The sequence below is a fragment of the Mustela nivalis genome, assembly GCF_964662115.1.
Source record: "Mustela nivalis genome assembly, chromosome: 6".
Taxonomy (NCBI): Eukaryota; Metazoa; Chordata; class Mammalia; order Carnivora; family Mustelidae; genus Mustela; species Mustela nivalis.
In genome coordinates this window covers 116329228-116355917 of record NC_139025.1, presented here as the reverse complement: position 1 = coordinate 116355917, position 26690 = coordinate 116329228, and the positions used below count along the sequence as shown (strand labels likewise).

The window sequence follows — 26690 nt, the reverse complement described above, 5'->3', positions numbered from 1 at the left end:
CAGGCCGCAAGAGAAGGGCAAAGGTGGAGCTTTCAGACCCATGCGTGTTCCCCAGGAGGAAGGAGGCAGGCCTGAGTGCTGGCACTCAGCGAGTCTCCAAGCACACTGGAGACCCTGGGAAGCCTAGCTCCTGACTGTGGTCTTCAACTTGGCTTGTGCTGCGCGTGATTGCTGAGCACCCAGCGGCCTGTCCAGGCAGGCCTGGGTGGGCGGCTCTTACCGGCAGTGCCTGCTGCTGCAGAATGATGGGGGCCGACTGGTGGCGGTTCTTCTCCAGCTCTGCCCGCAGCCTGGCGTTTTCCGCCAGCAGGACTGAGTACAGGTCCACAGGCAGGTTCTCTCCCGTTGGCCCCGGGGGAAGGCCAGAGGCAGAGAGCGCAGGGAAGGCTGCAGACGTGGCCACAGCTGTTCGTGAGACAGGTGTTCCTGCCCCCTGTCCCTGGCCTGATCTGCCTGATCTGCCCCATTGCTTTGCTCCATTCTGCCCCTCCTCTGCTCCTAAGCCTTCAATGGCTTCCTGTTGCCAGATCCCTGCACCTCAGGCCATCATTCTAGGCTCCTTAGGATCTGAGCCCTGTGTTCTCCATAACCACTCCCCTCCGTTGATCCAGGGTCAGTTTTAACTCTTCAGCTCTCTCCTCCCCTCCCCCCTCCTGCCATTGTCACTCCCTGGGCCTTTGCCCTCACTAGGCTGTCTTCTGTCTTCCCTTCTCTCATCCCTCTCTGGGATGACCTCGGGGTTCCTGCAAGGCAGCCCCAGCTCGCACAGTTTTCCTAAGGCCTTCAGAAGTGCACCCCTTGCAGTGAAGGCTGCCGCAGGGCTGGGCACATGGGGGTTCCCGGTGGGGCTCATAGATGGCTCAGGGAAATCCTCTGCCTAGGCTGGCCTGGCACCGCAGGACCTGGTACTCCCCCCTCATCAAAGCCACCTCAGTCTGTCCATTCTAGATGGCTTGGGCTAATGTCAGTGGAGGGAAAAAAACAAGTGTTGCTTGTTTGGTAGAAGCAGACTCTTTGAAGACATGGGAAGATGAGGAAGTACTGGGAAGGGGTCGGGCAGCCCCTCTTCTTTGGGGCTTTCTGCTCATTCCCGTCTGTGGGTCTGAGCAGGACCTGCTATCTTTCTAGCCTGGCTCACACACTGTCCCCACATGTCACAAGGGGTTTCTTGGCAGGAGAAGGGAGCCCAGGGGAACTTTGGGAGCCCCACACTGCCTGCTTCAGTAGGGGGATAGCATCCTTGGCCCCAGTTCTGTTCCTGAAGCTGATTTTTCTGGAAGGCCATGCTCCCAGGGCTGGGACAAGCTGGGGAGCAGACTCACCCATGGTGGGCTTTCCCGGCAGTCTGTTGAGCAGGGGCTCCTTCCTGTCCCGCAGCTGGTCCTCCAGTACCCGCTCCATCTTCTCAATCACCTGGAGGGCAGAGCACAACGGCTGGGCTGGCCTGGGGGGTGTCTTGCCATTGGGGGCTGGCCCCAGGCGCCCAGTCCCCCGTGGCACCTGCCTTCTCCTGGTGCCGCACGGTCTCCTCCAGCGCCTTCATCTTCTGCAACTTGTCCTGGTACCGCTTCAGCAGCACCGCCTGTGGCTGCTGAGCCTGGTGCAGGAGGAGCAGCTCCTTCTCTCGATCATTCTTCTGATGGTGGGGGAGGGGAGGGGGAAGGAAAACCCCTCTGCTGAGTCTTCCGTTGCCATGCCGCCTTCTCTCCAAGCCTCTCTCCTTTCTGCTCCCAGACACATCTCTGGACACCCTCCGGTTCCCTTCCCCTCTTCTCCCCCTGCCCTCTCCCCTGCCCCCCAGCCCCAGCTCACTCGAATCAGCTCATTCTGCAAATGCTGCACTCTGTCCCTCAGTTTCTTCAGCTCCAACTCACTCAGCAGCAGTTTCTGCTTCATGGACACTGTTGGGGGCGCGGTGGGGGGAGGACCGGCTCAGGGAGGGGGCATTTCCCAGCTCAGCAGAGCGGGGGGCTGGGGGCAGGCTTCACTCAGTCCTGGGACTCGAGACAGGACTGGAATCTCCACTCCCCATCCCGGAGAGGACCCCCACTGGTGTCCAGGAGCAGGCATAGCTGGAAAATCTCCCCACCACCCTGGCGTTCAATCCAGAGCCTGGGCTCAGGTAGGTACCCGGATGCTCTCAGGGACCCATATACCCTCATCCAACTTCTGGGCTTTGTTGCCGTTGTCTGGCTCCTCCTCCCCTCCCTCCTGGGTCAGCTGGCTCCTCAGCATGCGGTTCTCGGCCTCCAGCATGCTGGCGTGTTTCCGCAGCGACAGGATGTCCTCTGCCATCTTCTGCATGGCCCTCCGGTAGTTGTTCAACTCCTGTGGGTGCTAGATCTCAGGAGCAGGTCCCCAGCCCCACTGGGGCCCCCACTCCATGTCTGTCTGCACCCCTCTTGGAATTCAGCGAACCCCACGCTGTGCCCTTGAGTCTTAGGAACTCCTTAGGGTGTGGTTATGACTTGGCCTCCGCCCGTCCTGGCCACAGGAGAGCAGTCATGCCAATGGTCTCTCCCAAGGCCCGTGTCTCTCCTTGTGATGCCAATGAGGAAGGACCTGGGGCTCGCACCCCCTGGTGAGGGAGCCCCTGAGTGGCAGAGACTCAAAAGGACCCAGGGCCAGGTTTCCAGGCCCTGGCTAACTCCGAGCCACTTCTCTGACTTCTCCTTCTCCCTTTCTCTAATCCCTGTCCTTACTCATGTGACTGAGAGCACAAAGAAGAACCTTTAGAATTCCCCGGGAATGCTGCTTGGGGGTTGAGTCCAGGCCCCAACACTGCTACCAACCTGGGGGACAGGAAGAGACATGGGGCAGGCCCAGGAGACCCAGATAAAGACTCGAGGTCAGGGTTGGGATTCAGCTACAAAATCTAGGGTATGAGATGCAACCAGGCTGCTGAGCTCTGGTTAGAAGTAAGAACTGCCGTCATATCTGGAGCACACTGAGTGCTGAGTGTGTTCAGGTTAGGCCCTCCCTCACTGAGTCCCCACACCCAGCGTCCCCACTGCACTGATGGGGAAACCAAGGCCCAGAGAGGCGTGTAACTCACTCAGTCACAAAACTAATGAGTGGCAGAGAGAGGGTCTGAGACTCAGGCCATCTGGCACTGGAGTCTGGGTTCTTAAGCATTGTGCAATCCCTCCAGATGCCCCCGACACAGGAACTGCACAGTGTGTTGAGAAATGGCAGGAGGAGCTTCCTGAAAAGGGAGATCGGTGTAATCTCAGTTTGGGAAAAAAATTCATGTCTGTCCTCCTGTATGCGTAGGAGATGAATGGGTTACCTGAATGGCATTTGTTTTTTAATAAGAAGGTTCCTACTGTTATCTATAAAAAGTTTTAAAAAGGGAATTTCTTAAATATAAATATAAAAGAGGCACCCAAAATGGGAGGCCAGGAGGGCTGCTAGCGGGGAGGAGGTGGGAGAAGGGAAATGAGGCAGGCAGTTTGCTAAGCCCTGGTGATCGGTGTCCCTCCGGAGGCTTTGGAGGCCTGGCATGTGGGAGTGGGGGGGCTCCTCGCCTGAGCCAGGCCCCCGAGTTTCCAGGAAGCAGAGCACTGACCCCCAACTCCCACCTGGGCCCCCTGCTGACTGGGGATGTGGCCTGGCTTTAGGCCACTGGCTCCAACCTGCTGCATGGGGCCACTGGTTGGTTGGAGAAGGGTTTCCAGACAGCAGGGACTCATCAGACAACACTTGTCACCTGCCACTGTCTAGCCTTCTGGCCAGACTCCCTCTAACAGGTGCCAGTGTGGGGTCCATCTCTCCAGCATCTGCCCCAGTTGGGTTCCAGCCTTTGGCGTCTCTAGATCTGCCCATCTGGTGTCCTCGGGCAGCACCATTAACTAAGAGACTTGGCCTAGAGACTGCAAACACACACACACACACACACACACACACACACACACACGGCCTTGCAGTCAGGCCTTGGTCAGAAGCCTAGTGTGACCACTGACTCACTGAGCCCAGACAGGCCCTTCCAGCTTTCTGAGCCTCAGATCCTTCTGACAGGTAAAGCACAGGGTTGCCTCGGTGGCCACCCCTCTGCTGGGCCTGTAGATTCCATCCATGGCAGCCACGAGCCTAACACGGGTGTGGGAGGCCCAGGAGACTGCCAAGAGGAAGCACGTGTTATTTTGGAAAAGGAAATTCGTCCCTCTTCCTCTTCCCCAGCCCCGTTCCAGCTTTGATTATGTTAGCTCTGTATAATTACAGCAGCCTCAGAATGGGTTTCTTTGCTTGTAGGAGTAAATCTCCTAGAGGAGCACACACACATGTGAGAGTAGTGTTCCAGGAAGCTCAGTGCATTCAGTCCATAGACTTCTGCTGGGATTACACTTGGTCTCTTGCTATAGGCAGAAAGATGTCTGCACAATATTGTTACATTTTAAAAAAGCATGCAGCACATTGATATGATCCCATCCAAAATGTGTGTGTGTGCACATGCTCATGCATGGGCATGCATGCAGGTATATAAGAACATTGGCTATTGCTCTGTTTGGGAAGGGAAAAGCATATTTTATGTATATTTTTAATATAATATACAAAATTACATACTTTAGAAAGAGAGGGAGAGAGTGTACAAATTTAGGGAGGGTGTGGAGGGGCAGAGGGAGAGGGAGAGAGAGAATCTTAAGCACACTTCACACTCAGTGTGGAATCCAACAAGGGACTTGATCTCAAGACCCTGAGATCATGACCTGAGCTGAAACCAAGAATTGGGCACTTAACTGACTGAGCCACCCAGGTGTCCTGATTTTATATTTCTAATAAGAATATATCCATATATTATTCATCTAATATAAAATAATTTTAATCTAAATACATTAAGGGACATACCATGTTCATGGATTGAAAGACGCAATATTTAAAGAATTAGTTCTTCCCAAAATTGATTTATAGATTTAATGCACTTACAATCAAAATCATAACTCTTGTGTATGTGTGTGTGTGTTTCGAAATAGACACACTGATTCATAAATGGGTGAGAAATAAAAGAGGCAAGTATAGCTAAAATATTTTTGAAGAGGAACAGTTGGGAAGACTGACTTTATCAGTTATCAAGACTTATGATAAAGTTACAGTAATTAAGACAGGGTAATATCAGTGCAAAGATTGATAAGCAGGCCAAAGAAGCAGAATAGAGAGCCTTGAAATAGACCCATGTGTATATGGACTCTTAGTTCATGACAAGGATGGCATTCAAGGGCTGTTGGGATAAGACTGTGATTGTAGTAAATTGTGCTTTGTCTGTTTGATATCTATTTGGGAAAGGGAAGAGTCGACTGCCATCACATATCATAAACAACAATAAAATTCCAGATAGATGGAGATCTAAGTGTAAAAGGTAAAACGGTAAAGCTTCTAAAAGGCAAAAATAAGACTATCATTAAGAACTTTGGGGAGGGAAAGCTTTTGAACAACAGGACACAAAAAAGCACAAGCCAAAATGGAAAGGATTGATAAATGTGGTCCATTTAACTTAAGAACCTCTATTCATGAAAACACATTATTAAGGGAGTGATTGGGCAAGACCAGAAGGAGATATTTACAACACGCACGATGGACAATTGGCTCATATTCAGATACAAAAATAACTCCTATGAAGAAGCAAGAAAAAGACCACTGAAGAGCATGATGGACAAGAGATTTGAACAGGCGCCAACAGAATAAGTCAATAAGCATGTGAATTGATGCCCATACTCATTAGTCATTTAAAGCCACAGTGAGATACTACTATACACCCACTGCAATGACAAAAACAGAACAAAACAATCCCAACTGTGTCAAATGTGGGTGAATGTGTGGAACATGTGGAACTCTTCTTCACTGCTGGGGGAACCTAAAGGGCCACCATCACCCCTGCCTCCTGGACACTATTCAGGTTGAATGTAGCCAACGATCCTGCAGTTTACATGCCTGGGTGTGTATCCAGCACCAACACGGGAAATCCACGCATCAAGAAGCAGGTGTGGGAATATTCCCCGCAGCATTATTTGTATTAATCCCAAACGGAAATCACACATATGCCCACCACAGTCGAACGGAGACATACGTATATAACGGGATGTAGGCAGCAGTAAAAATTAATGAGTGCCATTGACATGAAACCACAGAGAGGAAGCTCTCACACAATAACTTCAAGCAAGAGAAAAGTTGGACACGAAGTACCTCTCCTATGATTCCATAGAGATTTGGCTCAAAACTGGCACCTGTTGGTTAAGTGTCTGCCTTTGGCTCAGGCCTGATCCTAGGGTCCTCGGATCGAGCCCCCCCACCCACCCACATTGGATCCCTGCTCCAAGGGGAGTCTGCTTCTCCCTCTTTCTCTCTCTTTGTCCTTCCCACCCCTGCTCCTGTTCTCTCTTGCACACATGCTCTCTCTCTTTCTCTCTCTTTCTGAGATAATGAGTATAATCTTTAAAAAACAAAGCAAAACAAAAAACCAGGCAAACTGAAGCACTGGAGTTAAGTCAGGGTGTGAGTTCTATGCGGGGACCTGTGGGAAGTGACTGGGAGGTGCGGGGGAGTTTTGGGGTGCCCACGGTGCCGCATGTCTTGACCTGTGAAACACATGGGGCTGACACACATCACTGCAACAAACACAGTTACGTTTTGTGCATTCGTCTGAACATGTGTGCGTCACATAAGAGTTAAAAATATTTGATGAATTAAAAAATAAATGAATTCTGTCTCAAGTCTGTTTAAGTCCCCGAAGCCTCCACACCATGGCTCTCCTCTGGGGACCCTGCCAACTCTCAACAATGCTGGGTTCTTCTCAGCCCTGAGTTTTGGGTGCTCCCGGGGTGGGGGTGGAGGGCTGCTCCCAGGCCCTCATGGCAGCCTCTTCCTGCTATGAGGTCCTTTCCAGTCCTCTCGTGGAGGGCCTGGCAGAGTCTGCTCTGCCCTGGGCAGGGCGCTCTGAGGACCAGCAGGCATGCCCACTGATCCTTGTCAGGGACCCATACAAAGCCTAGGAAGATCCTGTGGGACTCTGATGGCTTCGGGGGCGTGTCCAAGGTCAGCTGGCTTGTAAATGTGGATCTAGTACTGGAACCCAATTCTACTTGCAAAACTGTGCTCCTTACACCTCCTTGACTGAGGAAGGCTGGGGCTTAATCCAGAGAGACGAAGAAAGAATGATTCCTACTCGATTTGGAGCTCAACTGATCTATAGAATTTGAGTAGCACTGATCAGGGAGTAGCCAGGGTCTACCTGATGTCCCAAGGCCACAGTCTGCCCTTTATCCCCGAGGTCAAGGCTGTCTCAGGTTGGAGGTAGAAAAAAGGGTTCCCCTATCTGCCGTACACAGAGCCAGATGTGCCCAGGTCTCCCTGCATCAGGAGAGGTGGGCATATGGTCTCCTCTCACTGTCCCCCCACAACAGCTGGCCCAGGACGGTGCAAAGACTGCAGATTCAAATGCGCCTGCCTGATCCCAGTGCTGACTCCTCAGCTTCTGATGCACCCTGCCTAAGGGAGGGGGAGGGGGGCAGGACCCCGGGCAGGGAAGTGCTCTGCTGGGCACCCGAGCCCTGGGCACAGCAGTCTGTGTTTTGGGGTGGGGAGGTGGGGCAGAGGGCTGAGATCTTCACCACCGGCCGACTGTGGTTCCAAGTGAGCTCCTGAGGTTTGCACCAGCTTCCTCCCAGCTCTGTGTCGACTCAGAGGCCTGGCGACAAGGCTCCCACAGGCATGAGAGCCACCCTGCCCCTCCAGCACACCGTCTCATATCCCCCTTCACACCTGCACCCATGCTGAGCACTGTGCCGAGAACCTTCATTCCCACACCTGACCTTGGCTCTTTTACAGTCCACGGTGCGTGTGTGTGTGGGGGGTGCATGCGTGTGTGCACGTTCGCACATGGGTGTGGAGGGAGTGGGGCTGGAGCAGGGGACCGCCCCCCTCCTCTCATCCAGGGCCCCACTCTCTCTAAGATCCCATTGTTCTTGAACTCTGAATAGTCCTGGGGTCCTGGGGGTGAACGAGGCTCTCTTTCTAGCCCCCTTCAACACATGGAAAGAGCTGAGTCTCACAGCAAGGGATAAAGAGGTAGAGAGAGAACATGACTGCTGGTGAAGTGGGGTGTCCCAGCCTCAGCCAGGTGGCCCCTTCTGGAGGGAGGGCTATGAGTCCTTTGGGACTTTGCCCCTTGCAGATTAGCTCTATAGACCACAGGCGCCTGGCTGCTGTCTGGGGGTGAGATCTCCCCTGGAGGAGGGAGGATCCTGGCTTACCTCCCTCAGTCTCTGCCCTGGCTAGTGTCCCCATCCAGGGGACACAGAGGGGTGTGTGCCCATCAACCTACCCTCCCTCCTCAGCTTACACAGCTGAGCAGTGACCTTGGGCAGGGAGGCTGGGCTGGGGAGCTGTGGCCTGCGGGCTGGTTGCCTTGACCTCTCCCCACAGCCTGGGTGAGGCTCTCCACTCAGGGTCATGCTCTGCGTCACAGCCCAGCCTTGAGAACACGCAGGACATCATGCCCCAGATTCCCATCGGAATTCTGCCTCTCTGCCTCCTCCCTCCTTCCTGCCCAGTTCCCAGCCTGTTCTGGAGGTGGTGGACAGGATGCCAGCCTCTTCCCTGTGTCCTCTCTGGGCTATCACCTCTTCTGGGGACACCGACTCTCCTGAGTGCCCATTGTACCCCCCCCCACCCCCTGATCCCTCACAGACCCTGGCTCTCAGAGTCTGTGGAGGTGAGAAGCATCAGGTCACCCCAGAGTGAAACAGTCCCTCTGCCCCGCCTGTGAGAGTGGCAGTGCGCTCTAAGCCTCAGGGTCTTCATCTCAGGAGCGTGAAAATAGCCCGAACACAAGGGAACACAGGGGATGAGTGGGTGTGAGGGGGGCTGGGGCCTGGCACAGAGGTTGACACTAAGTTCCGTCCCCGTCCCACCATTTAAGTGCTTTAAAAAAAATCATTCCTACAATAGTGCTGGGGACCAGGCACAGGAGGTGTGATTATCTGAGAAACTGAGGCCCAGCCCCTCCTCAAGCTCCTTATCATTAATTAAAAAGAAAGGGTGGTGATCTTTCCCAAGAGCCCGAAGAGGGAAAGCTTACCGCACCCCTCCCCCTCAAGAAGTTCTTACAGGGGAACCCGAGTTTATCTCACCCAAGTGGAGGTGTTCAATACATCTGGAGCCCCGAACAACTATGTTGACCAGAAATGCTTCTAGATCCTCATTGTCTAAATGCCCAAAGTCACAGAGACGCAGTTAGAAAGCGACAGCTTGATAAACACGGAGGCAGCCAACACTTGCTGAGCTCCGCTGTGCGCCATGTCTGTTCCACACTGGGGCAGAGGAGCACAGAGGAGCCCCCACTGTCCCTCCCTGCTGCGTGGTTTCCCATCTACACAGAGGAGATGGCAGGAAGTGCCTGTGACACAGGGGAGCTCAGAGGAGGCTCTTAACCCAGGCTGGGGGCCCGGGAAGGCTTCCTGGAGGAGGTAATAATCCTAGCTGACTCTTGAGGATGGATGGGTAGGTGTTACCTGGGGGTAGGGGTGGGGGTTCTCTGGGCAGGGGAGACACTGTGACAAAGGCAGGGAGGTGAGTGTGCAATGAGGAACAGAGCAGGGGGATTTCTGACAAGCAGGGGACAGGGAGGAGAGTGTAGGGGTGTGGCTGGAGAGGGGGCAAGGCGAACAGAAGAGGATCTTGAAGGTTCATCTCAGGGGTTTGGACTTGTCCTGGAAGGTCACTGAAGGGCATAAACTGCAAGGCAGGGGTGTGTGTGTGCTCGCGCACATGCGTGTGTGATAAATACCCCCTGGTTTCCCAGGAGCATGCAGGCCAGGTGCTGTGAGCCAGGCAACAAGGGATGGGACCCGAGCTAGCAGAGGCAGTTGGGCACAGAGATGAGGGCAGAGCTGCAGGAGGGAGGAGGAAGAAGGGGTGGAGGGGGAGGAGGAAGAAGGGGTGGAAGGGGAGGAGGAAGAAGGAGTGGAGGGGGAGGAGTCATCATCTGCGGCCTTGGGGAACAGTGAAGAGACTCATGCCCCCAGTGGGGAAGAGGAGGTGCTGGCTTGGGGAAGCGTGAGGCATGTGGGGTGAGGGGTAGTCACAGGCAGTTGATGGTGGTCAAACTTGGGGAGCATCTTGGTTGGAGACTGGGTGGGGAGAGCAGCCCATGGAGGTCTAAGGGAGGCCTTGGAAGGAGATTTTCCAGAGTTAGCTAAGTGTAGAATGAGGAAGGGGGCTCCAGGATGAAGGTGAGAGGGGAGGGGGGTGCTCAGGTTCAAGTTCAGGGCAAGTGCCTGAAAGGTGGGGGACAGAGGGGCAGGAGCAGTTGGCAAAGCCAAGGCCAGGGAGCTTCAGAGAGGAGGCTCTTTGGGTCACAGTATGTTGGGTAAGGAAGGACTCTCCGCTTGCTGACTGCAGATAACCCAGAGACCTGGGTACAGCATAAAAATCACCTCCTCAGAGCGTTCAAGCCGTGGCGAGCCACTGAGGCCCTCTGGGACAGAGCTGAGGGACACGGGAACAGCACACAGTCCCGAAAAAGAGGAGCCACAGCCTGGAGCAACCTTCCAGATGCAGCTCACACTCAAAGGGCCACAAGAGAACCACAGGCAGATAGACACACATACATGCTGTGATGCCCTTTAGAGAGAGGTCGAGCTGTTAGGACGCAGGGCCCGGGGAGGCACACTTAGGCGGTGACAGGATAAAGCAGCAAAGCCAGACAATGAGCCACCACCGATGTGGTCATGTCTAGGGGAGGAGGGGTACGAGGGGCTTCTGGTGCCAGCAATGTTCTAGTCTCTGACCCGGCTAGTGGTAGCAGGGGATTTGCTTTCTAAGAATTTTATTTTGTTTTGTTTTTTTGTTTTTTAACATTAAGTGTGACCCACGTGGGTTGCATTTCACAATTTACAAGGTTTTCGAAAAAAGATGATAAGGGGGAGGGTGCCTGAATAGCTTGGTCAGTTAAGCCTCTGCCTTCGGCTCAGGACATGATCTCAGGGTCCTGGGATTGAGCCCCACATCGGGCTCTCTGCTCAGCAGGGAGTCTGCTTCCCCTCTCCCTCTGCCTACTAGGGCTCTCTCTCTGTCAAATAAATTTTTTTTTTTAAGATTTTATTTATTTATTTTTCAGAAGGAGAGCGAGCACAGGCAGACAGAGTGGAAGGCAGAGTCAGAGGGAGAAGCAGACTCCCCGTGGAGCAAGGAGCCCGATGTGGGACTCAATCCCAGGACGCTGGGATCATGACCTGAGCCGAAGGCAGCTGCTCAACCAACTGAGCCACCCAGGCATCCCTCAAATAAATTTTTAAAAAAATCTCAGTAGGTTAAGCCTCTGCCTTCGGCTCAGGTCATGACCTCAGGGTCCTGGGATCCAGCCCTGCATCGGGCTCCCTGCTCAGTGAGGAGCCTGCTTCCCTCTCTCTCTCTGCCTGCCTCTCTGCCAACTTGTGATCTCTCTCTCTCTGTCAAATGAATAAATAAAATCTTAAAAAAAAAAAAAAAGTAAGAAGGCTCAACAGTTTCTGATCTGCAGAGGGAGCCTCTGGGTGTGGCCTTGAGGAGGTGACCCCTGGTTCCCCTGGCCAGTGCTCCAATGCCAGAACTGGGTGATGAAGACAGTGAGGTTGAGAAGGGACAGAGAGATGGGGAGAGGTGAGGGGTTGGACAGAGAAAGGAGTTTTGGGAGAATGAGGAGATGGGAGGGTGTTGTATTGGGGGAAACGGCTGTAGCCGGTGGGGAGGCGGTGGAATGGGGGGGTGAAGGGTGGGGGTGGGGATCAGGGAGGGGCTTCACTCTCCAAGGGGAAGGAAGAATCCGGAGGTGGGGGGGGGGGCAGTATAGACAGGTGTTGGATCAGAGGCAGTGTGGGTGGTAGGACTCTGCAGTGGGTAGGATGCGTGCAGAGGGTGGGGGGTGAGCCTGAACCAAGGCGGTGGGTTTGCTGGGCCTGGCACCCACCCTTCCCCGCTTTGCCCTTCCCTGGGCAGCCATCTCGCCTCTGGGTCGCCAGGCCCCAGGGACCCGTTGCAGGCAGGCCCAGGTTCCTGTCTTGTGGTTTGCCTTTGTAGCCGGCAGAGGGCAGCCGCCGCCCACAGATGCTCTGCCTTCCATCTGTATCAGGAGTAAGGCTGGTGGGAGCAGGCCCCAGAGCTCTGGGCAGGGGAATGGGGGGAGGAGGAGGTAGGGGTGGGAGAGAAGCACAGGGTGTGGTCTTACTGCACACTTGTCCTTCCTCCAAAAGGTCCTGCCCATCTTCCTACAGCTGTCTGTGAACTCCCATTCTGAGGTTCTGATGGGTGACCTCTGCCAAAAATCACCCATGGGGGCCAGGAAGTACAGTGACTTGCTCAAGGTAACACAGCAAATCCCAAATCTCACTGGACCTGGATGTAGTTTAGAAACTGTACCAAACACACACATGCACACACACACAAACGCACCAACTAAATCTTTGCAAATCAGACAGGATGCTTCTATCTACCTCAGAAGCCACGTTAAGGACATTAGGCCTAGTCAGGGCCTGTGGAGGTCATGGAGCTTAATAACCAGAGCTCTACCTGTTGAATGCCTACCAGTGGGCAGGCCCTTTCCATACTTTTCCTCTGATTTAAACAATGAGCCTTCAGCAGAGGCATTTTCATTCCTACTTCCTGAAGAAGAAACTGAGACCCACAGGGGGAAAGGCTGGGTGGTTTTTCGAGGTTGCCCCACCCATAGGGCCTGTGCTTCAGTCTGACTTGGGTCTCGCTGAACACCATTGAAGGGCCATCCTACAGGCTTGGAGAGCCAAGCCTGGGGTGGGGAATTGGAGCTACGGCCTTCCAGGGGACTGGGTAAGATGCCACTCTGCCCTTGACCCTCTCCTTTAGCCAGGGACTGGGGCTACTTGTCCTTGGCTAGGTGTCTACTGGGCGAAGGGAGTTGTACACATCACCCAGGCCCGTCTGATCACCTTCAAGCGTGTGAGGTGCTCTTAGGGCCCACCCGGGCTGCTTTTCTGAGTCGGAGAGAGAAAGAGTCCCAATACCCACTCCTCACCTGGCCAGGCCCATTTCCTGATGTTGCTGCACCTCTGTAGTGGCCTGAGAGGGGCCAGTATTACCCCCTCAGGACACCCCTCTGCCAATGATGAAACCAACCAATAATGTCATGCTTCTATTCCCACCCATGGGATTTCCTCTGCTCAGAAGGGACACCTCTTGGTAGCATTCCCCTTCCGATTGCTCCTGGTGAACTGGTCTGAGCTCCTCCTACAGGCAGGCCTCCTAGTTCTCTGCTTCTTTGGGTTTTCTTTGTGTTTCCTCAAAACACAACCTTCCCAGTAGATGAAAGAGGCTAAAAGTGCTGTGTTCCTCCTGTCATTGAGAGGTGCCGTCCACACCCTCCCCTTGTAACTGGATGGGTCTTAGAAAACCCCAAAGGCAGCACTGTGAAGTTCTGGGACTTCTTGCAGCTGCCCCTCCCTCCGGGGACATTTGTTGTCCCCTCAGGGAAGAAGGTCCTGAGGCCCCCACGCTGTAAGGAAGCCCCAGCTGCTGCTGTGGGCGGAGCCTCTTCCAAACCCCGTCCCCTCCCCGCTACCCGCCAGCCCGCCCCAAGGCTCCAGTCCCTGCCCTTCCATGCCAGCTGAAGACCCAGGCGCATGGATGGAGACCAGCCCTCTCTACCATGCTTCGGCCTGGCTCCTGATGCAAAGAACAGAGAGAGAACAATACAAGAAAAATGATCATTTTAAGTCACGATGTTTGGGGTGGTTTGGCATGTGACAATAGGTAAATGGCAGCTTCTCTCCCGCCTCTGGAGCCCTTCAATGGCTCCCACATGCCCTCGTGATAAACTGCCAGGTCTGAATTTCAAGGCCATCTGTCCCAGCAAAATTAGACTCCCTTCAGGAATTGGCCATGGCCACTCTGATCATGGGCCAGCCTTCCTGGGCCACTCTCCATCTCTAAAGCCTTGTGACCTCTGCCAAGAAGCCGTTCCTGATCCTCTTCCACTAGACTGGGATTCCTCTTCCTACCAGAGACCAGCAACACACTCTCCCTCTTGGTCCTGGGGGACCCTGGCAGCACAGAAGGGCCTCCCCTCCTCTCTGTAGACTCTGGTGGCTGCCGCAAGATGGGGAAGGAGGGCCAGGCAGGTCCCCAAGGACTGGTGGCCAAGGACACTGCTCCAGCCAGATCTGCCGTCCTCTGATGGACAGAGCTCCTACAGGTCCCCTCAGGAAGTGAGAGGCCACTTTGGCCAATCTTACCTACCCAGTACCTTTAATGGAAATTAACTTCATTTCTTTAAAAGAAAATGGATACACTCAGCCTGTGTGGATTGTTGCTGGCCTTTCCCAGTTCCCCGAGATCAGAGCTCTGAGCAAGGGCCCAGTTTCAGGGGGCTGCGGCCAGAAGGCAAGGCCTGAAGGGTTGGGGGAGAGGGTTTTTTTTTAAGCACCTGCTGAAAGAGGATGGCTCTCTCCCAGAGCTCAGGCTCATGCTGACCAAATAGCCCCTCACGCACAAGTACACCCAGGGTCATGCCTCTAAATCTATGACCTCTCAGACTTTGGCCACTGGCCACTCAGCAGAGTGTGGGACAAGTGAGACAGCAGTGTGACTACAGAACCCTGTGGCCACCAGAACAGGCTCTTCCTTTCCCTCATTCTTTCTGGAACCTCATCACCACCAGAGGGAAGGTCAGGGAGGTCTGAGAGCCCCACTGGCTGGAGAGCATATGAGGCTGGGGCTGGCCCACCCGAGGTCAGGCAGCAAGGTCATGGCCAAGTGGGAGGGGCTGGACTCTGGGCTGGACTCCAGGCTGCACCAGATGGGCGGGCGGGGCTTGGCAGAAGGCAAGGTTCGAGGGTGCAGGGGTGCAGGGTGGGGGGTCGCCTGTGGGAGTCAGGAGGACCACTTCACCTGCTACCACTCAGGAGGTTGAGGGGGCGGTCGGGGGGGGGGGGGAGCTTTGCCTCTGGATCGAGGGCAGTCCAGAGCTACAGAAGGTCCTAGAGCCAGTGCCCAGCTCACCCCAGATCCCTGCTCCCCATTCTCCTTGAATCTCGGCTGAATCTCCAAACCACAAGCAACCCTGTGCAAATCACTGTTTAAAACAGGTTCCTAAGGGGGAGGCAGTCGCTTCTTTGTTCAGCTCAAGGTTACAGCAAAGAAACAAAAGGAGTGCATTTTCTCTTCCTTCTGTTCTTTATTTTCCTTTCTGCTGCCTCAGAGCCGGTGCCTTTTGTGCTTAGCATAGTGAAGCTCGGAGGGGTGGGGAGGGGTGGCGGAAGCCTTGGCCAGTGCTGACCCCAGCCCCAGCCTAATTGGCCCCCACAGGAGCCAGGGGGGCTAATTGGGCTGGGTCCAGACAATGGGGGTGGGGGTGGGGCTGGCCTGGGGGAGGGGCTTCTGGGAGGATGCTCAGTCTTTCTATTCCCATTCCCTGCTCCCAAGCTTCCCAGAAGCCTGCCCCACCTTCAAGGCTCTATCCTGGGCCCTCCTCCAAGAAGACCGCCTGTACCACACCATGGCCAGCCAAGGATCACTCCTCCTCTGGTCTATGGCTCAGAGTCCTGCCTCTCCTGGACTCAGCGTGGGGCTGGCCCTTGCTTCCAGCCCAAGGAAGTACAGGGCCAGGTGCTCAGGGGGCTGGTGAGGGGCTAGACCCCGATTCTGGCCTCTGCTTATTCTTCCATAAAGAACCTCTGACCCCACCGGTCACCTCTTGCCATAATCCTCTCTGGTTAGAGCTTTGCTGCCCTTGAACGTCCCTTGTGGGTGCAGCGGGGGCGAGTCCTGGCTACAGTCTAGGATCCTGGGTTCTAATCCAGCCTCTGCCCACAGCTGCCCACAACTTTAAGCAAGGCCCTTGCCCACTCTGGGCCTTCTCATCTGCAAGCTGGGGTGATGGTCTCAGCTGAGGGGGTGGTTGCCACCACTTCTTGCCATAGAGGACGAGCAAATGCTTTGGTGACTGGGGTCCAAATGAGAAGGTGTTGTCACTGACCCAGGGCCCCTGGCCAGGGGCTTATCCACTTCCTCTCCCATGCCGCTATCTCCCTCACCCATACTCCTTCACAACCCTCTTAAGCTGTGCCCAACCCACAAGACTTCTCTGCCTGACTGACCTGAGCTAGCCCAGGCCCAGGCACTTTCTAGGATGTCGGGCTTGTCCTCAAAGAGGCCAGAGCCAGGGCCTGGGTTCGCAGAAGACAATAGCCACCTTAAGGCCCTCCTCTCTTCCCTTTCTGGGTTCCTGGGTGTGGGCTCAGGTGGTCGGGGCTGAGGCTGTGTGCCCTGTGGAAGATTCCTGTGGCCACGGGCCTGGGGGGGCCATTGCCTGCGGGCCAGATCTTCCGGGATCGCTTCTGCCGGTTGCCAGACAACACACCCCAGCACACCTGCCTGCGAGGTGAGCCAACCCCTCCTCCCGGAACCTGTGGGTATGAAGGCAGACTTACAGAGCAGCCCTCTGGTGGGTCTGGGGCAGCCTTGGGGATTGGAGGGGATGGGGACTCTGGCTCCCCCATCTTTCTTGCTGGTTGTCCTGTTCCCTGGGATAGGTCCCTTGGGACCGTTGCTACAACAAGTCCCTGCCTGGTGACTGAGCCCAGCCCTGAGCTGGAGCAGACAGACTCGAGGGGCCACTTTCCCTTTGTTCCAGGGTGGGGAGCATCTGGGTGGGGAGCCTGGCGTCAGGCTAGGCTCATTCCTTGGCCACAGAACTGCAAGGAGATGGCAAGGCCTGGGCGGGCTGGGGGGCTGGGAACCCAGGAAAGGGCAAGGCCCCAAGGGCTCTGGCCTTCTGTCTCCCCCAGCCCCCATGTCAGCAACCCTCTGCCCCAGCCCACCCTGTAGCTACACCTCAGTCTCCCCCTTCTTCCCCCTTGTCTGTCTCCCCTCTCTCTGCTCCTCCAGCCCCACCCCCTCAGCAATCTCCCCTCCACAACCCAGGCTGGGCTCCTCTCGCAGCTGGACAGCAGAGCCTAGGGCCCCACGCCTGCCCCCCAGGGCCTTCTCATCTCTGCTTTCCTGATGGTCTGGACAAATTCCTTTCCCTTTAGTTCAGTGGAGACATGGGTGGATGTTTTTAAAAGGAACTCACTGGGAAGCAAAGGGAAAACAAACCCAAACAGAGCAGCCCGCCACCTAGAAACGGCCCTGGTCACTAAGGCAGCCATCTGTCTTAGCCACCCTTGGCCCGGGTTGCAGAGACCCCCTCTGAGGGCGTGGAGGGGCCTGGCTGGCTTTTCCCCGACTGTATTGGGTCCAGACTGTCTGTCTCAGGCCAGCCTAGCCCCAAAGCCCTTCCTGATGGGCACCCCCGCTACACCCGGCTAAGTGCCTGCACAGACCTGGGGCTCTCTTCACCTCCTTAATGAACAGATGAGTGAATGCCAGGGTTTTCTGGGGCCTCACCAGTGGCACAATCATCACCCCTGATTGAACAGTCCAGAACAGACAGCTTGACCTGTTTCCAAGTTTCCACGCTGGTCTAAGGAGCCCCCTAGCTCTGGCTGCTGGGTGTTAGCTCAGGACTCTGCATGTGTGGGGGGCCTCTGGTTTCGGTTAGTGGCACAGGGGGGCCCTTACTCTTCTCACGGGCAGGCCTCCATTTTCACTTAATTCACTCGGAGATCCTGGAGAGATCTTTGTTCTTGATGGGGTGTCTTCCTCTATATAATAGGGACAGGGCAGGAGAATCAGACATGATAAGCCCTGAGCTGCTTTGCGGCTCAGACCAGAGCCAGCCAGGAGCAGGAGAAAGACAGGGGGCCCCGAGTGCCAGGTTCCCATCAGTGCCGGGTTCCAGTCACCACTCGGCTCCTCATTATCTGTGTGATGTTGGTCAGGGCCGTCCCGAACCTCTCTGAGCCAGTTTCATGGTCTGTAAGATGGAAAGCCTGACCTCCCCTGTGTCCTAGAGCTGTGGGAAGTTTGAAGAGCTTGTGGGTGTAAAGCTCCAAGCAGAGTACCCAGGGCATGAATGGCTCTGGGAATGTCACTCCCACCTCTGTGTGACTCCTGAGGGCTCTTGAGGGTCGATCGTCCTCCAAAATGAAAACGAGGCTCATGATGGCGATTGGCCATCCTCTCTGGATGGCTCCAGCCACCCAGATGACATCCCCGATGGGTGCCTACGCTTCCCTGATCTTGCCCCGGGGAGAGAGGCTACTGTATTCTGCCAGACATGCCCCTCCCATCCCAAGACCTGGGGCCGGAAGCCAGCAATCAAGGCGGTGCCACACGGATGCCCCCTCCCCACCTGCCTGCACAGCTACCCCCTCACTGAGAGGGGCCCAGCGCTCCTGCACCCGCTGAGCTGCCAATCGATTGAATCTGCTCCCATCCTCGGGCGTGCCATGAATTTTTCATCAAAGGCCTGTAGACTTTGGGAAACGCACAATTAGAAGCACCATCAATAATGTACCACGTGGAAGCATTGGCCGTGCTCAGCCAGGACCCAGACATGGGCGTCTTCCAGCCCTGCTCTGGTGGGAGGCAGGAGGGGCCCCCAGACCCCTCTGGGGGTCTATCAGTGGACTGGGGGTGCTGAGAGGGAGGGGATACCATTCTGGAAGGGTTGAGTCTGCCCCTTGAAATCCCATGGGGACCTGCCCGATCGACACTTCTATAAAATGGGTGATAAGGAGGCCCCCCCCCATAGTGAGACACAGCAGACAGCTGCTATGTCAAGATTGGGGCTCTTTGTGGGGTGGGGGACCACCTTCCATGGGGTCCAGGAAGCAGGGCAGGCCTTAGATTGGGTGGGGAGCAGGAAGAGGGGAGCACAGAGGCTCCTGGTGGTGCATTAGAGGGGGGTTTTGTTCATCCCACTTGGCGGTCAAGGTCCATTGTGATCCCTGCCCCACCCTCCTACAGTCTCCCAGCTCCGGGTGGGGGTGAAGAGCAGAGGTGGTGCAGTTCCGCCATGGACAGAACAGGGGCGCCCTCACCCTGTCTGTGCAGATCTTTCTTCAGAGCCACCTCCAGACAAAAGCTTTTCTCACTCTCATCCGCTAGAAGGAATGAGGGCTTCCTTTTCTGACTTTCTAGAGCCTGCATCAGTCAGCTAGTGACACAAGAGCTGGCCTTGGGCAGGCGCTGTTCTAGATATGTTACACAGATCCATCTAACTTCATGACTCCCGTAATTCAACGAGGCAGCCGCCACTGGGCCCATTCTACAGGGGAGGAGAGTGAGGCAAGAAGGGGGCAGGGCACTTGCCTCAGCAGGAGAAGCTGGTTCATGAGTCCACACTCTTCACTCCCTGCTCAGAGCCCCTGGCTGGCCCTCCTGTCCGCAGCTGGCCTTTCTGCTACCTCACTAAGGCTGCTGAGAACTCAGGGCAGGGCACACAGCCATCGGTCCCCATTGGCCACAGTGCTCCCCCCAACACGTGGAGAGTCTAGGCCTGGTGCCTACATTTCGAGGCTGTTCTGAACACAGTTCTTTCTCGCAAGAGAGCTGGCACATGGGAGGGGAGAAGACACCAGGACTGAGATGGTCCATAACGTTTCTGCGATACTGTTGGATTTCTCCAGCCTAGCTGTGAGCCTCTGCTCCAGCCAAGGATGGGCACCCAGGGTTCTGGGTCCCTGCACGTGGGCCGTGTGTGGCCTGAGATGCCGGTACCTGGAGGCCCAGCATGTGCCTGGCGAGCCTGAGTCCCCATTTCTAAGACCATTTTCTGGCAGAGACGCTGCCAGTGAGCCTGAAACACTTTGGCAGGCCTGAGCCCAATCTCCACCACTCCCACCAGCCCTGGCAAATCCCAGCCACCGCCTCCCCACCCCCCACGGGGGCCCGGGCAGGATACTTGGAGCCATCTGTGGTAGAGGCCTCCTGGGTTCCTGGGATGGGCCCAGGGCAGGGGCCGACTGGGGGTGGTGGGCAGGGAGCCCCCCCTTGGGTGCCTCCCCAGTAGTGTGCTGCGTGTGGTCCTAATGAGTCTCCCGTCTGCCTGAGGCTTCCATGACTCTATGGGTGGGCAGCCAGAGCAATGGGGGGCACCTCCATTTATGGGGGACTGTGAGGGCCACCTTTCCCCCAACCCAGGCCAAGGGTGCTGGGGCCCCTCCAGGCAACACACACACTCTCTAGTAGCCCCATTTGGGTACCAGATGGTGCCTCTGGCAGGGGCAAAGTCATGACGGTTAGAAGCAGCCTGGCACCTGGGGGAAGTGTAGACAGACAGCAAAGACGGGTGATGGGAGATGAAGCTGGTGTGGCTGCAGAGGCATTGAATGCCAGGCTAGGGCCCAGTCGTGGAGCAGGTTATGGTCAACGGAGGTGGGCTGGGCTGGAGCTAGACACTGACTATGAATTTCCAAAGATAACTCCCAGGATAAGGCCTGGTTTCCTTGCGAACATGCCCAGTGTGTGGCCCCCAGAGCCCAGCGATGGCGAGAGGTTGTGCAGCACCCCACAGCACGGTCATGGCACAGCCAGCTTGACAATCAACCCCCCAGGGTTGGGAAAGCCAGGCCATCTGGAAAATCAGTGCCAAGGACTGGAGGCACAGTCCAGCAGAGCTGGAAGGTGCTGAGACCCTCTGGAGGCTAGGGTAGCTCTGAGAGGAGCAGGGTTGGGAGGCCGGCTGCCAAGAGCCTTGGGACAAGGAGATGGCCAAGGGCAGGCATTGTTAGGATGCTGCCTTTTCTCAGTTGTCCGGGTGGGCCATCTGCCTGGCATCCTGGGGCCACAGGCCATGCCAACCCTGCTCTGGGGACTGCCCAAGTCTAGACCTCCAGACCCACCCTACTCAAGAGCCTCCTCCAACCCTGTGACTCAGTGATGCCACTGTTCTTGGAATAGGCACCTTCCCAACCTCAAGCTCTAGGAGCCAAAGCCAGGACCAGAACCAGAGCCCTTGGCTCTCAGGCCCGAGGGGCAGCCAGCCTGTCCGGAGATGGCTTGACTGGGGTCTGGGGGCTTTCTCTGGAGTTCAAAGTCCTGCCCAGTGGGATCAAGCTTGCAGGCATTCTCCCAGGGTCTCAGCCCGAGCATAGCTCCCCCGGGTGAGGAGGAAGGGGTGTGCAAGGAAGATGAAGGAAGAGGAAGACTTGGCCACAACCTCAGGAGTCCTAGCCTGAGGGGGGAGACAGTGCCCCACCCTGAGGAGCCCCAGTCTGAGGGTGGGTGCCTCGTCCCTGCTCTGGAGCACAGCTGAGAAGGGTGCAGGACCCACACATGCCTGATAAGGACACAGGAAAAGAACAGATGGTGCCAACAAGTGCAAATTAATTGAGCGAAGCCTGTGTACATAGGCGCTGCGAACAGGCGGCCTGACAGGCCCGGGAGAGGGTTGGGGGGGGCAGGGCAGGGAGGGGGAGAAGCCGTAACGAGCACTTATCGATGTCTCCCTGGCTCCGCAGCCAGAGCACGCTTATTGACAAAGCCTGTCTATAAATCTCCAGGCTGCGTCGCCAAGAACCTTAATTATGGGGCCTCATTACCCCTCACACCTCTAGGCGCAGGGGACCAGCCGGGTGGCTGCTGACACCGTGGCCGTCCTGTGACAGCTGGGCTGAGCCTGGGCAGCAAGAGATGCCCCGCTGGGATGCGTCGGTGGAGAGGCACAAGTTAGAGTCCTGTGTCCTGCAGAGCTGGCGGAGCTCAGCCTCCAGGCCAAGGGTGTGAAAACTTCTGACCCAGGGAGCGTGGAGTTACCTTCCGGTTTTCCCTGTTAGGGCTGTTGCTGGAGAGAGCTTTGCCTCTCTGAGCCTCAGTTTTATCAGCTGTACAGTGGGGAGAGGGCTGGGGTGAAGGTTAGGAGGGCAGAGTCTGTCTAGGGTCTAGCACAGTGCCTGACGCTGGTGTGTGGATAACACACGCCCGTTCCCTCTCTCCACACTCATCCTGCCAGCAGCTCCCGAGGGAAAGCAAAGCAGCCCCAGGGGCCAGGAGCTGTCCTGGACATCACTTCACAGCATCAGATAAAGCACCTTTCTTCTTCTTCATTTTTTAAAATTAAGTCTGTCCTATACCCAGCATGGAGCCCAATGTGGGGCCTGAACTCACGACCCTGAGATCAAGACTGGAGCTGAGATCAAGAGTCGGTCGCTCAGCAGATGGAGATCATCCAGGCGTAACTCACAGAAAGCCACTTTCTGACCAGAAGGGAGCAAGACCACAACAAGGCTGCCCTGTGGTCCTGTCTGAACACAGATAAAACATGAACATTGTTCAAACCACAGAAATGACCAGACAGCAGCCTTCCCTGGCCAAAACTGAGTGCCTGCTGCTTCTTCACCAAGGACGGTTTTAGTCCCGTTCTCTCTCTCTGGCCTTCTGGATGAGAATTAGCTCCCCTCCTGAGAGCATCCAACCAGAGCCAAACCCTGTGTCCTCGAACCTTCCCCAAACCACGTGACTTGAGCTGAATCCCTTCTGTCCTTCCCAGCACACCCTGCCGGCTGTCTCCTACCACCCCCACCCCTGGGCCACAGGGAAGCAATAAACCCAACTCCGTTTGGTTATAGGTGTGTTCTTGGCGGTCTTCAGCTGGAGGGGATTAGGAATGCAGGACAGAGGACTGTTTCTTTAGGTTCTTGTATTCTCCAGGTGTTCTAATCTATTTTCAACCCCCACCCCTTTCATTGTTTCTGTGGACGTGGGCGTGCCCCCTGCTTCTCATTCTTTGTCCCCTCCTCAAGCCCCAGAGCTGGGTTTCTGGCAGGGAAGAGGAGAGGTTCTGGGGGCCACCAATCAGGTCTCTGTGGGGGAAGGAGCCCCAGGCTCTGGGGACACCTGGGGATCCAAGGGGATCCCTGGGGAGGGATCCAAGGAGGCTGAGACAATCTTGAGTGGAGCAAGGGACTGGGGAGTTGGAGCTCCCTCTTTCTCAGCGGTCACCTTAGTCCCTGGAAAGCCAGCACTGGGACAGTCAGTGGAAAGAGAGGGTCTTCTGCTCCAAATGTGCTGTCTCATGAGCTAGACGGAGCAGACTCCCAGAGGTGTTCTGGAGGGGAGGAGGGCATGGCTGGGCATTCCTTGAAGGTGCCTGGGGTTTGAACATGAGTAGGTCCCTTTCCCTGGGGGAACACCTACTTTGTCTTTGTCTCTCCAATCCCATCTAGATTGTTCTTAGGGGCTGTTATGTCCTCTCCTCACCCCTCATCCTCACTGGCTGGGGACCTTTTCTGGCTGGTTTGTCCCTCCTGCCTCCAGCCTAGGCAAGCACATTCTCCCCGGTCCTGAGTTGCTAGAAACTATACTCCATTTCTGCCAGGCTTCGCAGCGTGTCTTTGCTTTCAGACTCTTGGGCAGTGCTTCTGGAAACCCCTGTGTACCCTTTGCCTTTGGAGACGGAGCCTCATGGCTGTTGGTCCCTCACAAATACTTCTCACCTGGCTGGTCATGAATCCTCCCGGGCCCAGACATTCACAACACAGGCAGCCATGAGGGGAGGGGGCTGTCCCATTGCCTGGGGGTTCCCCCACCACCAACTCAATCTCCCGGGATGCCTGTGCCCCTGCCCACTTCAGGCCCAGGCTTCAGCCTCAGGATCTAATCCTGATTAGCCAGACCTTCGGCACTAAAGCCCATCCTTCCTTACTCCTGCCTCAGGACCTGCCTCCCAGAGTTTTGAAGCTCCCCTCCCAGTTTTAAGGCCAAGGCCCCAGGACCCTCTTGCCGAGATGGCAGTGAAATTCTCAACTGGGCAGAGGACTTGGAGAGATAGGACAGAGACCCATACAGAGTGGGAATGGACTCCCGAAGGGAGGTTGTCTGGAAGATGGTCTTGGAGGGACTGAGAGAGATGGAATCTGCCCTCTGTTAACTGCTCTCTCCCTTACACTATCCTCTTTCACCTTGCTGCAAATGATAAGACGTCGAAGGCCCTTCACCACTCAGAGAGCCCTCTCCAGGCACCACCGGGATTTTGGCAGCCAGCCTACACCATCCCATTTCCCAGGTGGAAAAACTGAGCTCCTTGCTGGCTGGGAGATGAGTGGAAAGCAAACTTCCCATCTCTGATCCAGACCCTGCCTCTCCCTGGGTTATGTGGTTACCTGGGAAGGAGCACTTTATGCATTTCTTGGACACGTGTACTGAGCATCCATGTGTGCCAGGAACCTAGAGTGGGGGTGCGGGACGGGACATAAGGCAGGCAGAGGAGAGGAGCCAAGGTTTGAAACTGTGAGCAGATACCATCAGGGTTAGGCGTGGGTAGAATATTCTGGGTGGGGGTACAGGCTTCAGAGGTCAGGGGGGCCACCAGGCTGAGGGACTCATGCTGCAGGTGAGAGCAACAGACAGGTTTGGGGGAAGGGCAACACCTAGATTTTTGCTTTGGATAGGTTACCTGCTGGCTATGTCCTAGACTGGAGGGGGCCAAGAGCGCAGGACGGCCCCATCTGAGCTGTTAGCTCCTGGTTGCTGAGTCAGCTTGCTGAGGGAGCCTCCCACCCAAGGAGCGGGAAGGACCTTCTTCTTGGCCTCCATAAGGCTCTCTCCCACTGTGAAGCTCCCCACGCAGCCAGAGGAGAGAGAGTGAGATGCCTCTAGTCTTCCAAAACCATCCTCTGGGAGTGGGGGGTCCAGCCCCCAGGCCATTGCCCTTGCAGGCCCTCCCGGATCCCCAGACCACTATTCAGCCATCCCTAGGGTCCACCCTGCCATGGTGGATTTGCATATCTGAGAGTGAAAAACCTGCTGCAAAGGCTAAAGCCATTGGGGCCCCCCCTTTTGTCTGTTTGAGTAAGAGCTGGCTAAAGGCGGAAGGATAATTAGTCCCCCGTGGGCACTGCTGTCCCCCCTCCTTGAAGATTTAAAGGCACAGCCCACCTACTCAGCCCGGTTCTCCTCCCCACAGTTCCCCCTCCACTCTGGCCCGGGCCCCTCTCCTGCAGCCCCTCCCGCGGGCCCCCTCCACTCAGTCCTGGTGGGCTGGAGGAGGGGACCTCCGCTGCCGCTGGCAGGAGCCGATGAATGGGCATTTTATCTGATTAAACTGAGAGTGAACTGGCCCTTCTCTATTATCTTTGGAGCTGATTGGATATTTAACACCAAATGTAGTGTGTGTGTGTGTGTGTGTGTGCACGTGCACGCGCGTGCACAGACTGGGCTTTTCTAGTTCACGTCAGGAGGAAATTGGATTGTACTGAAAAGCATTTAATCAGAGCTCAGGAGCCTAATAGAGTCACTGCTCTGGGGGAGGGGCTGTTCTGCCCTTAGCCTTGGACAAGCAGGGCCCCTGTCTTGGGCCCGGTGTGTTAGAGGGTCCTGCTCTTGCCATCCCAGAGCTGCCACCTTCCCCACGGGCTGAGGACTTGGTAGGGCCAAGGAGCTGCGCCCAGCCAGAGCCCAAGCACCCTTCCAGACCACAGCCCTGCAACCTGGGACTCTGGAGTTCCCTCCTATCCCAGGGCCTGTCTTCCTGAGGGCTGCATGAAAGGTCTTACATGGTCACTGGGCCCTTAGGATATGGGATGGAAACAGCCCAGTTAGAGGTAAATGGGACGTCTCCTAGGATATGGGGGTCTAGGGGCAGGGGCTGGGAGTTGCTCTCCCCCATGTTGCCAGGATCCAATGCGGAATTGGGGAATTCTTGGAGGTGGTTAATAAGGAAAGAAGAATAGAACGTAATTAATAGTTTGTTAGCTGTGGCTTAATTTATGACTTTTCAGTTATGTGGAGTTCAGACATATGGTGCTTAGGACCTCTCTGCCTATACTCTCAAAGGTTTGGGGTGGGCCTGGGGAGGAGACCTGCAGCCCCAGAGCTCTGTTTTGGTGTTTTACCAGCAAACTGAGGCAGCCCTCCCACCCAGACAGATGGACTGGGAACGCGGTGAGTTGAGCTCAGCAGGCTGTTGACTTCTGAGTCACGAGGCCCGGCCAAGGCAGCTGCGGGAGCAGGAACAGGGGCCCTCAGACCCCAGACCTGTGCTGGACCAATGAATGTTCTCCCTCAGTCTTGCCCTAGGGTCCTGGAAGGGCTACGGAGTTTCCCGCACTTTCTCTAACCATAAAGTGGGATGATTACTGTCTGTCCTTCATCAGGTTAGTGCAAGGAGGTAATGAGATGATGATGAAAGTTCTGGGAGCAAAGTAAGAGCTCACCAAGGATGGGTGGATATAATTGGTATTATCAAAAGGGGGGCTAAGCTTGGCAGTCTGCAGAAGGAATGGGCCCCACTTCCCAGCTGTCACCCGGTTCTGTAGTCCCTCTCACCCTCACCAGTAGATGCTTTAAGCCCTCAGCAATTTATGGCCTCAGGATCTGGGCTTTATTTACTGAGAGAGCTGTGTCCCTGCCCCACCTACCCGTGCTTAATTGGGAGCTGAGAGGGGCAGTGATAGAGCACGGTGCCAGCTGACTCCCTATGGAGCTGAGCCAGAGGTCACCCTACCTACATCTGCTTTGTTTGCCAGATAAAAGAAGAAATCATCAAGACCAGGCCCCTCATTGCAGAGAGGGGAGGCTGGGGCCCAGAGAGTGGAGGGGTACAGGCAGGCCAACTACTCAGGTCAGAGGCAGTCAGAACCAGACCCAGGTCTCTAGATGCCCCTCTCAGCCCATGTGCCCTTGGCTGTTAATTTTCTTGCTCCTCTCGGGGGTGGGGGTGGGGCTCTGCTCCAGTGGGCCCCTCACCCACATTCCTCCTCAGCCCTATCTTTAGGTGCTTGGGGGCAGACCCAGATTTGGCCAACCCTCTGTCCCATCTATTCCTTCAAGTTCTCACCTCCACACCCTAAGACTTCCTCATCTCT

At 55.8% G+C, this 26690-nt stretch overlaps 1 protein-coding gene and 1 long non-coding RNA gene across 2 annotated transcripts in view; one reads left to right on the top strand and one right to left on the bottom strand.

Moving 5' to 3' along the window:
• Positions 1–85: 85 nt before the first annotated feature.
• CCDC33 (coiled-coil domain containing 33) overlaps positions 86–26690 on the bottom strand; it is a gene marked incomplete at its 3' end in the record, with an annotated part of 99575 nt that continues 72970 nt past the window's right edge. The window contains exons 13-17 of the mRNA XM_082734449.1: positions 2157–2328; positions 1813–1901; positions 1505–1636; positions 1323–1413; positions 86–387 (exon numbers count right to left, since the gene is read on the bottom strand). Of these exons, the coding sequence (XP_082590575.1) occupies positions 86–387; positions 1323–1413; positions 1505–1636; positions 1813–1901; positions 2157–2328 (786 nt within the window). The remainder of the gene's footprint in view (positions 388–1322; positions 1414–1504; positions 1637–1812; positions 1902–2156; positions 2329–26690) is intronic.
• Positions 16087–22451, top strand: LOC309867241. The gene is made up of 2 exons (XR_014313057.1): positions 16087–16381; positions 21964–22451. It is a non-coding gene; the product is annotated as an uncharacterized lncRNA (long non-coding RNA).